This window comes from Diadema antillarum, unplaced genomic scaffold, assembly GCF_040938485.1.
Source record: "Diadema antillarum isolate AM-2024a unplaced genomic scaffold, OU_Dant_1.0 seq00001546_RagTag, whole genome shotgun sequence".
Lineage (NCBI taxonomy): Eukaryota > Metazoa > Echinodermata > Echinoidea > Diadematoida > Diadematidae > Diadema > Diadema antillarum.
In genome coordinates, this window is record NW_027272275.1 from 145,094 (window position 1) to 157,898 (window position 12,805).

The following is a 12,805-nucleotide window of genomic DNA, read 5'->3' on the forward strand; positions in this document are numbered from 1 at the left end:
TTTCATTACAATACAGTGTACCACTTCACCTGTGTAGAATTTATGCATATTTTCTTCTTTTATTCTGCTTCCCTGAGCACCCAATCATGCACTACAGTGTATGTTAAGCTGCAATGCCATCACCATCATTCACTGTGATTTGTTATGAATAAATTTAGAAAAACATGCTTATTCCCCATCCCAATCATGATAGATTCTAAAACTCTGTACCCAGTGACGTTCAGATGCAAAAGTCTAAAAGTCATCTGGAGGTCTCCTTTAAAGGACAAGTTCACCTTCATAAACATATGGATTGAGAAAATGCAACAATATTAGTAGAACACATCAGTGAAAGTTTGAGAAAAATTGGACAGTCGATGCAAAAGTTATGAATTTTTTAAATTTTTGTGTTGGAACCGCTGGATGAGGAGACTACTACAGCTTGTGAGTCATATGCGTACAACAGTATAAAGAAAATGTAAAAGAAAATTCAACATATTTTCACTTTTTTCGCATAATAAAAGAGCACTTGACTTGCCTCTTTCTAAAGGCAGGGGGAATAATATTACCCATAACATTTGTAGGTAACAAGTCAGGGGAATGTGTACTTTTTTCAAAAGATGGAATTTTGTGAAATTCTCTTTATATTTTCCTTATATTGTTGTACGCATGTGACATCTAAGTTATTCATACACTGCAGTAGTCTTCTCATCCAGCGGGTACTGTACAAAAACTTCAAAAATTCATAACTTTTGAACGGATTGTCTGATTTTCCTCAAACTTTCAATGATGTGTTCTACTAATATTGCTACATTCTCTCAATCCTTATGTTTATGAAGGTGAACTTGTCCTTAAATTACATACATGTAGTTTGTACGTGTATGTCTAGGAGGTTATGTTTTGCTGACATTGGTTTGTTTGTCTGTCTGTCTGTCCGTCCGTCTGTCTGTCTGTTTGCAAAATAACTCAAACGGCTTTAGATGAAACTTACTACAGCAAAATTTGATAGTGACACAAGAAACAGATGATTTACATTTTTGTAGTGATCTGGACCATTGTCTAGATCCAGGAATTTTTTTGATGTTTTTGAACGATCCTTTAGCACTGGCAAACAGGGTATTAAACTATAGACGAAGGAGTTCAAGCTGCACGTATTTGAGGCGTGCATACGCGCACTGAGCACGCGCTCTAGATGCAGCAGGAAAGTGAGGGACATATACCCATTTACAGTGCGAGGCTCGGCTGCGGCTCGGCTGCGGCTCGGCCCAGCCCCGCTTCAGTGTAAACGCGCAAAAGGCCAAATGCGAGGCCAAAATTGGCCTCTCATTTGGCCTCACTCTGGAGGTGGTCTCGGCCGCGGCCGAGCCCGGCCTTTTCTCAGTGTAAACATAAACTGGGCCAAATGCGCGGCCAATTTTAGTCTGGCTTCCAAACCTTCTGCCTGTACTATTTCGCTGTTCAGGATATTAACCCCTCAACGTTGAAAACTAGTATAGTTTAAGGTGGTATTGTCCTGCGAAGGATTTTTTCCTTTGGCAAAGGCCCTTGCTTGAACGGCGACTTTGTCACCACGGAATTCATTTGGCAAAGGGTCTGAAAACCGGACAATACCAAATTGCATTTGTTTACAAGCAGAGCGCCACTAAGACAAAATATTGAAAGGTTTGAATCAATAGCGCGGCCGAGCCCGGCTGTGTAAACGGGCAAAATTGCGGGGCCCGGCCTCGCAATTGAGGCTGGGCTCGGCCGCGGCTCGGCCCAGCCCCGCACTGTAAACGGGGTCATAGACTCAACTTTGAGGCGCTAGAAAGGATTCTGTACATGTATCATTGCGGATAAGGAAGATTTTCGTCAGGATGTGTGTATGGGTAGAAATTAGCTGCTTGGCGGAGGTCTGCGCTATCCGAGTGCTTTTGTGGTTTACTTGTATTGCTATTAAATGGAATTGTGGCATGTTTGATGCTTTATACCTGAAAGTTTTTATGACTTGTTAATAGCCTAACTCTCCTTCTCTCTTTCTCCATCCATCTTTTTATTCAATTTTTTTTTTCTATTTTCAGTTGGGATATGAGAGTGATATTGACTGGGAGATTAGGAAATAAATGTGTTTGTGTGGTTTGCCTCACAACTGTGTATGTGTAGTTTTAGTTCTTGGAGAGTCCACACTGAACAGCTGCAGTGTGATTATCCTTTGTATCAAAAGAACACAGAGCAAAAAAAAAGAGCAAACTCTTCCATGCTTCCTGCTGTGTGCATTTTACAACACCTTTCACTGTTGCTTTATATCTGCCTGTTTTGTATTTTTATTTACAACGTGTAGGCGTTGCATCAAAATTATGTCTGTATCATATCGATAGGTATGTCAAAACATTCATCACTTTTTTTTTCCATTTTTGTGACTTTTCTTTTAATGGGGGGGGGGGGGGAGGAGGGGAGACTTTTACTTTGACCCTTTGACCCTGTGGTCAAGGCTAATCCAGTCCATCTGGTTGTAAATGAAGGCCATTAAAGATTTTGATGATGATAGAATGATAATAGTGATGGTTTGAGAAGGTGGAGTCATTCTGGTTAAATGCTCACTGCAGTCGAGTTGCTTTGCTTTGCTTTGTAAATTTTAAGCATTCCCAAACTGCCACTCAACCCACATCAGTTAACTTGATTGATACAACTTTATCTTGAGCCCACGACTTGCATCATTTCGGGATCAAATTGCACAACCGACCGACAGATCTCTAACGTATTGCGTGCCCTCACTGCACCCACAATGCTGCACCATCATGTGACACAAATTCTCTCTTTTGCCATGTGCTGTTCAACATTCTTATGTACCTGTTGCATATGATAGCCTGTTCGATTCATGTATTGTTCAATGAAGGGCTTACATGTATGGAAAGGTTGAGTGTTGTTTTCTATTAAATTGTGATTCAAGTGCTTTTCTGAGTGGTTTGTTTTTTTACTGACAAGCTATATTGTCTGATGAGGAGGAAGGGGATTGCATCCTATTGTGGAGCCTTTGAGTGGAACTAGTTTATAGTCTCAGTTTCTGTGTGTGTTCATTGTGAAAACCTTGTTGAGGTTCTCGATGAAATCCTCTTGCAGGTACTGCACATTGTCCGTCGACACAGCGAAACCAAATCATCGTCGTGACCTGTTTTTTAACCTGTGCAAAATGGGTTCAGTGGGTACCATGTGTGGGAAAGGAATACAGAAACTTATCTATCCTCACTCATCATAAGACATGAGTCTGGATTGCAAAGAGAAAACAAAATGTTTTAGCTTATTTTTATAAGCTATAATTTCTATAATGATAATGGTTGATCTGTAGAGCGCCTTTTCCACTGGATACAAAGTGCTATGAAATGTCATCCCTAGTCGCCATATACAGTGTAGGAGACAAATTGTACTTATTAAACATTTATTACCAGGCAGTGACAGTACAAGTCCAGAGCACATATCGGGATGGCAAATTTTGTAAGTTACACATTTAAGAATCTACGTTTTGATGTTCTTGAATCATCTTGTAGAAACAAAAAATCATGGGCTAGATACATGTTCCAACTTTAAAGGACAAGTCCACCTTCATATACATAAGGATTGAGAGAATGCAGCAATATTAGCAGAACACATCAGTGAAAGTTTGAGGAAAATTGGACAATCCGTTCAAAAGTTACGAATATTTTAAGTATCTGCATAGTCACTGCTGGAAGAAAAGACTGCTACAGTATATGATGTCACATGCGTACAACTTTATAAAGAAAATAAAAAGAGAATTTCACAAAATTTTTCTTTTTGAATAAAGTGCACAGTTCTTCGACTTGCTACTGACGTATGTTAAGGGTAATATTATTCCCCCTGCCCTCTGAAAGAGAGAAGTCAAGTGTACTTTTGTTATGGGAGAAAAATGGAAATATGTTGAATTTTCTTTATACTTTCTTTATATCGTTGTACTCAGGTGACATCACAAGCTATAGTAGTCTTTTCATCCAGCCGTGACTGAGCAGAAACTTCAAAAATTCATAACGTTTTAACAGATTGTCCGATTTTGCTCAAACTTTCACTGTTGTGTTCTACTAATATTGCTGCATTCACTCAACCCACATGTCTATGAAGGTGAACTTGTCCTTTAACATTCTGAAGACTTTTTGAAGGTTTCGCCCAGTCTAGAGTGTTGTAAAACCAGAAACATTAGCAGCATAAAACTGCTGTGAATTAGAGCCGACGGCCTGTATTGCAGCATGAAACTTTCACAAAAAGCCACTGGCATTCAATGCATTGTGTGGAAAAACACTTTCACGAAATTTGGCTCCTCACAAAATTTGCAAAAGTTTCATGCATGTGAACATTCCTGGTTTTATGGTATAGTCAGAATTGCCAGGTCTACACTGTCTCAGTTGAAGGCAACTTATGGATTAGGAATCTCGCCCAGCCACACATATGTGACCGTGCACCTCAAAACGAACATAAAGTCGCACACACTGATATTGCGTGAAATGGGTCAACCTAGCCGAACTTGACTTTTTCATATTTTCTGAAAGAGCGGGTCTTCTTTTACATTATGCTTAGATTTGGTATCATAAAACGGGCAGGAAAGTGTGTTTTTTTAGCAGTTTATCTCGAACATTTTTGGTAGAATAGTGTGATTAGGTGTGTCTTTAGAATCCCTTTTTCATTTCTGAAAAACCTTGTCCACACTCTTCACTTTCAACTCTAATAACTTTTGAGAGGATAGGGCTACTGCTTTGAAAGTTGGGATTAATTATGGACAGAATGTGTTAATGAGGCGTGCTTAATTTCAGTTTAATCTGATAATCTTTTCATTGTTGTTACTCTGGTGGTTTACTTCCTGTTTTTTGTCCCATTTATCGCACAGCCAGCACGGTTTGGTAAAGATTAAGCGCTTGAATAGAGAATGTACTTCAGAGCCTCTTTTCTCAGTTCACACTTTTCCTGAGTTTGTGCTTTCTTTCCACTATTTAGATAGGTTAGGAGAGTCCATGTGATTTGATTCATACATCATTTTAAAGCTTAAAGTCTGCTCTTTCAGAATACGGTCTTAACTAAAAATTCATGTCTGGAGACTTTTTGTTTGTTTTGAGGTGCAGGGTCACATATTGTACCTTTGCCTCCTGAGTGTTCAAGGCAGTCGTTCACCTCTTTCAGCAGCTTAGGGACTTTTTCAATTTCACCCCGTGGACGTGGCCGTCGAGGAAATGACGTCATTTGAAGGAACTGCGCATGCTCAAGGTTCTCCAGCACGTCCAACGCCAGAATCGCTAACGCGTATTCGATGGATATCACGTCCACCCGAGATTTATGACATGATGACGTCATCGCATGGCGCAACCATTCGCCAGCCCTCTAGATGAGATGGGGGGGGGGCCATGACGTCATAGCAGTATGTCACGAACGGCGTTCACTGAAATTGAAATGTGTGATAACACCGCGGACGTGCCGAGTGGACTGCGGCCATTTCGAGCCGCTTTTGTACAAGACTGGCGGCCACGTCCACGCAATCGAAAAGTCCGTAGTGATAAAGAACACAGTGATACAAAGGCATATACAGATCATTTTTTTATTTGTCTCAACCTGTAGTTTAGAATCTGATGAACCAGAAAATTATTCAGGTTAAACACACATCCATTTAAACTTCCCACATGGTGCGAATGTTCAAGTGAGGTCGATGACCTTTCAGTCAATGACCGTTGAAGAATTTTCACATCTCTCCTTCTCCCCCTCCCCCCCTTCCCTTTCCTCCCTCAGGTGTGCCCATCATACCCCCCTGCGGTGATAGTGCCGAAGTCCATCGATGACGACACCCTGGTTCAGTCGGCGGCATTCCGGCATGGAGGCAGGTTTCCTGTGCTCAGCTACATGCACGCATCTCAAAAGGTAGGAGCCAAGTCACAATCTGTAATAGAAGAACTTTAAAATACTTAACCGATTGTCACTCAGACTTGGTAATTCCATGTAGAGTTGATGCACTGCACATCCTGGTTGGGTGAGCTGTGAATTAAAAAGGCGATTATTACAGTATGCTTCAACGTATAGAGAAGTGAAGAGTTTCATTATGTAACTTGAGAATCTGAAAAGTTTAAGTTGAGAATATTATGAACATGACAACGATGTATAGAAAGTAGATGCGGCGAGTGATTGGAGGAACTGAAGTGTGAATGGAGGATTTACGAAACTAAACCCGTTGAAGATGGACTGATTTTGCTACAACATGCATTTCCCGTAGACACTTGCCCAAGTATACTCGGGACTCGTCCTCAATGGGTTAACCCATTGAAGATGGACTGATTTTGCCACAACGAGCATTTCCCATAGACACTTGCCCAAGTATACTCGGGACTCGTCCTCAGCTGGTTGAGAAATGAAGAGGACATCAGATCAGATTACGGTATCAGTGTCAAACAATCTGCTTCTTTTCTTCAACTCAGAGTCCCATCTTGGTTTTATGAATAAAAGCACAGAGACTCACACTGATGTATAATAAAATCAGGATTGCACTCTCACCTATTTTTTTCTGCTGGTCCAATCTGCACCTGTTGTACCAGTAGATAGTCGGTTCTTCCAATTTTTTACTAATCCTAACATAAAAATTACTGGTCCTGTACTTTTTTTCTCTTCTGACCCCTACAATGTTATTTTAATTAATTTGATTTATTGAATTAAATATTAGACCTGCCAGTTAATTTGGCAGTTCCTGAAAAGTCGCCAGCCCGTCAGGGATTTTTACCGGTCTACGGACTGGCGAAGTCAACTTTGCCTATTCAAGTTGACGGTGCTTATTTCAAATAGTCGCCCTAGTCGCTGAAAATAAAAAGGGTCTCAGATCACATTCATAGCTTTACGTGGGCTACTCATCTGTACATGCAGAGGTCAAATATTGCCTACATGTAGGTCAATTCATTTCTTAGTTCTGTCATGATTAACTGTATAATGCTGTACAATACATTGTATGTCATATAATCAGGAGGTTTTATTGAATGTAAATTTTTGGAGTCGGATGTTATTACCTCCGCCAAGGGGGGAGGTTATGTTTTCGTTACCGTTGGTTTGTTTGTTAGTTACAGGTAGGTAGTTAGTTCGTTCGTTCGTTTGTTCATTCGTTCGTTCATTCGTTTGTCTGTGTGCAAAATAACTCAAAAAGTAGTGAACGGATTGAGATGAAACTTGCAGGAAAGGTTGAGAATGACACAAGTAACAAACGGATAACTTTTGGTAGTGATCCGAGAATTTTTGGGGAATTACAGTATGAAGGATTTTTGATATTTTGGCAGGTAGGGTCAATGAACTTGGGAGATCAGGCTGCTCGTATTTGAGGTTTGCATGCGCGCACTAAAGTGCGTGCTGTTGTTTCTGCTGGGGAGAGGCGCGCCGCGCATCTGAGGGTTTATGACGTAACAAAGGCTTCTATATTGGGAAATAGGGCGATTTTTCAGTGGGTGAAAATCACTTATCTCTATGGAAGAGCAAGATCATCAGTGGAAAGTAACTGCTTAACGGAGGTCTGCGCTCTCGGAGTGCTTTTCTAGTTTGTGAATTCAATAGCAACATGTGAAAATATCAAGTCTGACCCTGTTTTAAATGGGAATTGCAGCCATACATTTCTCTGTTCGTTACTGTACTCCATGACAGTGAATTTTATTTGCAAAAGTCCTGATTTGCAAAAAAAGAACGAAAAAGAAAATAGTCTCGCCAAATGTATGGCGTATAATTTATTTCTCATTCTATTGCATTCTATTTCTCTTTCTTATTCTATGTATGTGATCCATGAATGCAGAGTTCAGCCTCATGTAAACTTTTTGCACGAGACCTTATTTGCAAAACATAATTATAGCCCTCACAGTGTAAAGATGCTTTAAAGGTATCATATAGTTTTGGTTGAGACCTAACTTCATGTTTCTAACATTTTTGGTGAGATAATGAGAAACCTCATATGAAATTTGAAAGATCATTTAATTTCAAGAGGAATTAAATGTTTATTTGATGAAAAAGTTGTTTTGAAATGGCTGAGATATCCAAAGAAGAGCAATCCTGATAAAAGCTGGGACCCACCTTTTATTAGGATGGCTTTGTTTTACTTTTCAGCCATTCCAACACGGAGTTTCATCATATAAACTTGGAATTCCTCTTAGAATGGTACACTCTGTACTATTTCATAAGTGGTTTCTTGGTATCTTGCATGAAGTTAAAAGCCCAATCCTCATCTCCACCAATACTATACCATCCCTTTAACCCAACCTGTCAACCAACATTTGTTCACCCTGCCCGCCACACACACCATTGTTGTAACGGGTGCCAGTTTATAGGTAGGCGAACTCCCTTCCTCTGCTACGCCCCAATTCGTGCCATTTTACACTGATTAGAAATCTGTGACTCCCTTTCAACCCTCAGACCGTCATCCTGCGCAGCGGCCAGCCGATGACGGGAACCAACACCAAGCGGAGCAAGGACGACGAGAGACTCCTGAATGCTGCCCTCAGTGTCGGCAAACGGGGTTACATCATCGACACGCGCTCAATCAATGGAGCCATGGCAGCGAGAACAAAAGGTTTGCTCATTTGTTTGTGTGTTTTCTGTAGATGGCCCTCTCTGTGCGTGAATTCTACAAATGTAGTTGCCCATGTTTTCCAATTAATCCTCTGTGAGCTTTGAGTGCTCATTGGCACAAAAAACCCATAGGCCCGAATTCACGAAGGTGGTACAAATGAAACCATGGAGCGCCAAGTGTCGCACGGAATATTTCGTTACGAAATCAGTCATTTCGTCGATGAAATGATTATTTTGTAACGAAATGACAACATTTTGTAACTAAATGAACATTTCGTCTTTAGTTAACAAAACGGTCATTTTGTCGACGAAATGACCAATTTCGTAACGAAATATTCTGTGCGACACTTGGCACTCCATAGTTTTTGTCCATGGTTTAAACCATGGTTTCATTTGTACCACCTACGTGAATTCGGGCCATAGGGTTGTACACACTGTCCAAAGTCCCTGAATATAAATTATTAAGGTGATTGGGACCTCTACAAAAGAATGAGCAATATTGGCAAAATTAGCTCCCTTGTCTTTATCGCCTGTTGATATCACCTGACACTCCTAAACAACAACATAGAAAAGTGTGCCAATTAGAGGTCTTTATTTCTTATTAGATATAGGTATTCAAATATAACTTTTTGTTGCCTACTTTGAATTGAAGCCAGATAAAATGTGCACTGAACTTTAATTCCCAATGTCACATGAAAAGAGCCTTTCTTCAAGAAAATGCAGACTATTTTAAGTGTGGTGTATTTTATACGTAAATCATGCACAGGACAGAGTGGGTCGGTGAGAATTGGATACCTGAGTTAACTTTGGAACTGTTTAAACCCACGAGCACAGCGAGTGGGTTTTAGAGTATCTAATTCTTACCGATCCACGAAATAGGCCTGTGCATCATTCATTTTATATAATGGGCCTGTAAATTCATGAAATTCAACCTTTTTGTCCCATGCGTCCAGTACACCTAAAACACTATACAATGCTTGAGCCGTGCGTTTGGATTTTACCGGACGCATGGCTCAGTGCGGATCAGTAAAAATCAGTGCATGGTGATTGACCAATCAGACTGCAGAGATTCTAAAGCCAATGTTATGCATTGTAATTTGTGTTGACAGGGGGTGGCTTTGAAACGGAGGTGAACTACCCACAGTGGAGACGAGTCAACAAACCTCTGGATAAGCCAAGCATTCTCCAGGAATCCCTGACAAAGTTGCTGGAAGGTGAGGTGGGAGAGAGTATCAACAGATGCACTCATTTTCATCGAAGTTGAGATTATGATGTATGCCCACCATCATTACTTTATCAAGTCGAGGGGTAATTTAGATGCAGAAATTGTCCTCTTATTCTCATTCACAAACATGTACTTGGCAACTCCGAAATTATGCTTCATTTCTTGTTCTAAAAAAAAGACTCCTAGATGGAACTTTGTATTGAATTCAGATAAAATTTAAAATCAGAAAGAAAAGAGAAATCGACAATTTGAGAGAGAGAAATCATGAACTTCAATGTGTTGCCAGTTTAAGAATATGTGATAAATTGACCAATCAAGAGGCTTTTGAAATTTTGAAAATGTTGAATTTGGAACAAACAGTTAAACATGAAAATCAAATGACACCCATGAATCTTTAGTCTACCCTATGAAACACTCACAAAGAATAATATAGCTAATGATGCCGAAACACAGATCCAAACCATAGAAATATAAAGTCTGAGATTCAATGACTTAATAGAGTCCGTATTGTTATCACCGTCAACCAATATTTGATTCAAGCAAAATCCTTTCATCCTAATGGAAATAAAGACATTAACCCTCCAGTACTTACAGATTTCTGTACCCTCTCCTTCCTTCCTTCCTTCATTTATTCATACATTAATTAATTGATTAATTAATTAATTCACACATTCATTAATTCATTAATTCATTCATACATTCATTCATTCATTCATTCATTCATTCATTCATTTATTCATTCATTCATTTATTCATTCATTCATTCATTCATTCATTCATTCATTCATTCATTCATTCATTCATTCATTCATTCATTCATTCATTCATTCAGTGCAATAGTGCAAATGTCAAAATATAAGTAGGGCTACATTTTTAGAAATGCATCTTGGTTCATGACAGACTGAATATTGGATATCGCCTTGTATTGCTATACAAGTGTAAGCACGTGATAAAGATTTCATGAGAGCGTTTTCAATTTTCATGAAAGGCAGATTTCACAAGGTTGACTACAAGCAAACTTAAATCTCTGAAGTATTTCTGCACATTATCGTGTAGTATCAGAGTATGAGAAAGTCTTCTCTGAATAAAACAATAAATTTTAGGTGTGGACTGGAAACGACTGTTGCAGTATGCTTATTTAGCCTATTTAGCCTATGTTGTGTATGAATTGCTTGAAGCTGTTGTGTCTTCATGACTTGTAATATTTGTATTGTTTGCACCATTATTTTGTGGGGGGGGGGGAAGGTGTATACTGTTGAAATGATGATTATTGATAACATTAAATATTCTCTCTTTTTCAGCTTGTATGGATACTGGTTGTTCCTCCGACAAGTGGATCAGTCGGCTGACAAACTGTGGCTGGCTTCACCACGTGAAGGAGACGCTCACCACAGCATGCCTGGTGGCACAGTGTGTCGACAGAGAGAGTGAGATCAATACTGTACATGTATTTTGGGATTGTTTGAGAGAGTGTGTATTTTGTGTGTGTGTTTTGGATCACAGTGTGTGGACAGAAAAACTGAGTTCAGTACTACTTTGTTTCTGCGTGATAGTGGTGCTCGGGGCGCAGTGTTTGGGTCAGAGTGTGTCTGGTGTTTGTGTGTGTGTTTGTGTCTGGTGTTTGTGTGTGTGTTTGTGTCTGGTGTTTGTGTGTGTGTTTTAACACTGTGTGGACAGAGAGAGTGAGTTCAATACTATCTGTTTGGGGGATTGCACTTGTCACCAAACTAAATTTTCAATCTTGTTTTAAGAGCTCACCAAGCAAGAATATAGTAAAAGAATTCACCTGACTTTGTTCTTTTTTGTTCTTCCTTAATTACATACATGTACAATGTACGTACCATCAGAATGTACAGTATGTCTCCCCCCAAAAATTACAATTGGATTTCCCCATCGATAACTTCAATATGATTGAACTGTCTGAATGCTATTTCGGGGTCTAAAAATATAATATTTTACATAAATTATGCAGAGCAAACCCAATTTTATTTAGTTAAGTGATCAAAGAGAAATGTGGATCATTGTGAAGCATGTCATGGGTCTGTTTCTTCCAAGTTTAGCACTTGGATGCTCTTGGAACTGCATATTAATGTGTAACACAATGGACAGAACTCTTTTCTCTTTGACCACTGAAGCAAATTCGATGGGGTTTTCTGTAGGATGTGGATAATAAGTTTTATAGTAAGTTTCATACCTGAAATTGTCTTTGGATTGATGCACTATTTTTAAAGTTATTGTTGCAGAGTGTTCTGTTGTATTTTTTTTTTTGGACATATGGTAAAAACGGAGCAGGATGAAAAACTTCAAATCAGTAAATTTAGTGTTTTTGTTTCCGCGGTCTCATGTGTACTTGGTTTCAAAGTTTGACCTGTATGTGCATGCTGCAAACGTTTTGTAGATTCGGCCGTGCTGGTTCACGGGTCAGAGGGCATCGACGCAAGCTTGCAGGTGACCTCCTTATCCCAGGTCATCCTGGACCCAGACTGTCGGACAACGAGAGGGTGAGTTGTGGCATTCCTCAGGATAATTGCTAGCCATTGCCAGGACGAATTCCTCCTTTTGTTGCGCAAATGCAAAATTTTTCACAATATAAATCTGTTGGTTGCAGGGATGATTAGAGCTGTAAGGTCCGTCCACCAGAGTTATACTGATGGTTTTTGTTGTAGGTGTTTTTTTTTTTTTTTGCCTGCGTAGTGGAAGATGTAGACATACATACATAACCTAAAACACTGATCAAGAGCATATATGGGTAAGGTCTAACAAGGTTGAAGGTCGATAAGGTCAAAAGTTCAACAAGAGCAAAAGTCCGACAAGGTCGAAGGTCAAAAGGTCAATCAACTTTGCCTTGTAGGCACTGCATTCAAAGCATTGTGGTGTGTTCTTGATATTAACCTTTCAATACTGTAGCTTTGAGCTATGACCATGACACTCATACCACATGTACATGTACATCACCTAAAGATACCAGTCAAGTTTGAACATTGTTGAAGTCCAACAAGGTCAAGGGTCAAGAGGTCAATGAACTTACGTTGAAAAACCCTTTAC

The 12,805-nt window shown here is 39.6% G+C and overlaps 1 protein-coding gene across 3 annotated transcripts in view; it reads left to right on the forward strand.

Moving 5' to 3' along the window:
• Positions 1-12,805, forward strand: part of LOC139710585 (myotubularin-related protein 9-like) — a 68,137-nt gene that overhangs the window by 43,916 nt on the left and 11,416 nt on the right. For all 3 annotated transcript variants that reach the window (XM_071622511.1, XM_071622510.1, XM_071622508.1), the window contains exons 5-9: positions 5,740-5,868; positions 8,380-8,536; positions 9,645-9,749; positions 11,062-11,187; positions 12,159-12,261. In XM_071622511.1, the coding sequence (XP_071478612.1) occupies positions 5,740-5,868; positions 8,380-8,536; positions 9,645-9,749; positions 11,062-11,187; positions 12,159-12,261 (620 nt within the window). The remainder of the gene's footprint in view (positions 1-5,739; positions 5,869-8,379; positions 8,537-9,644; positions 9,750-11,061; positions 11,188-12,158; positions 12,262-12,805) is intronic.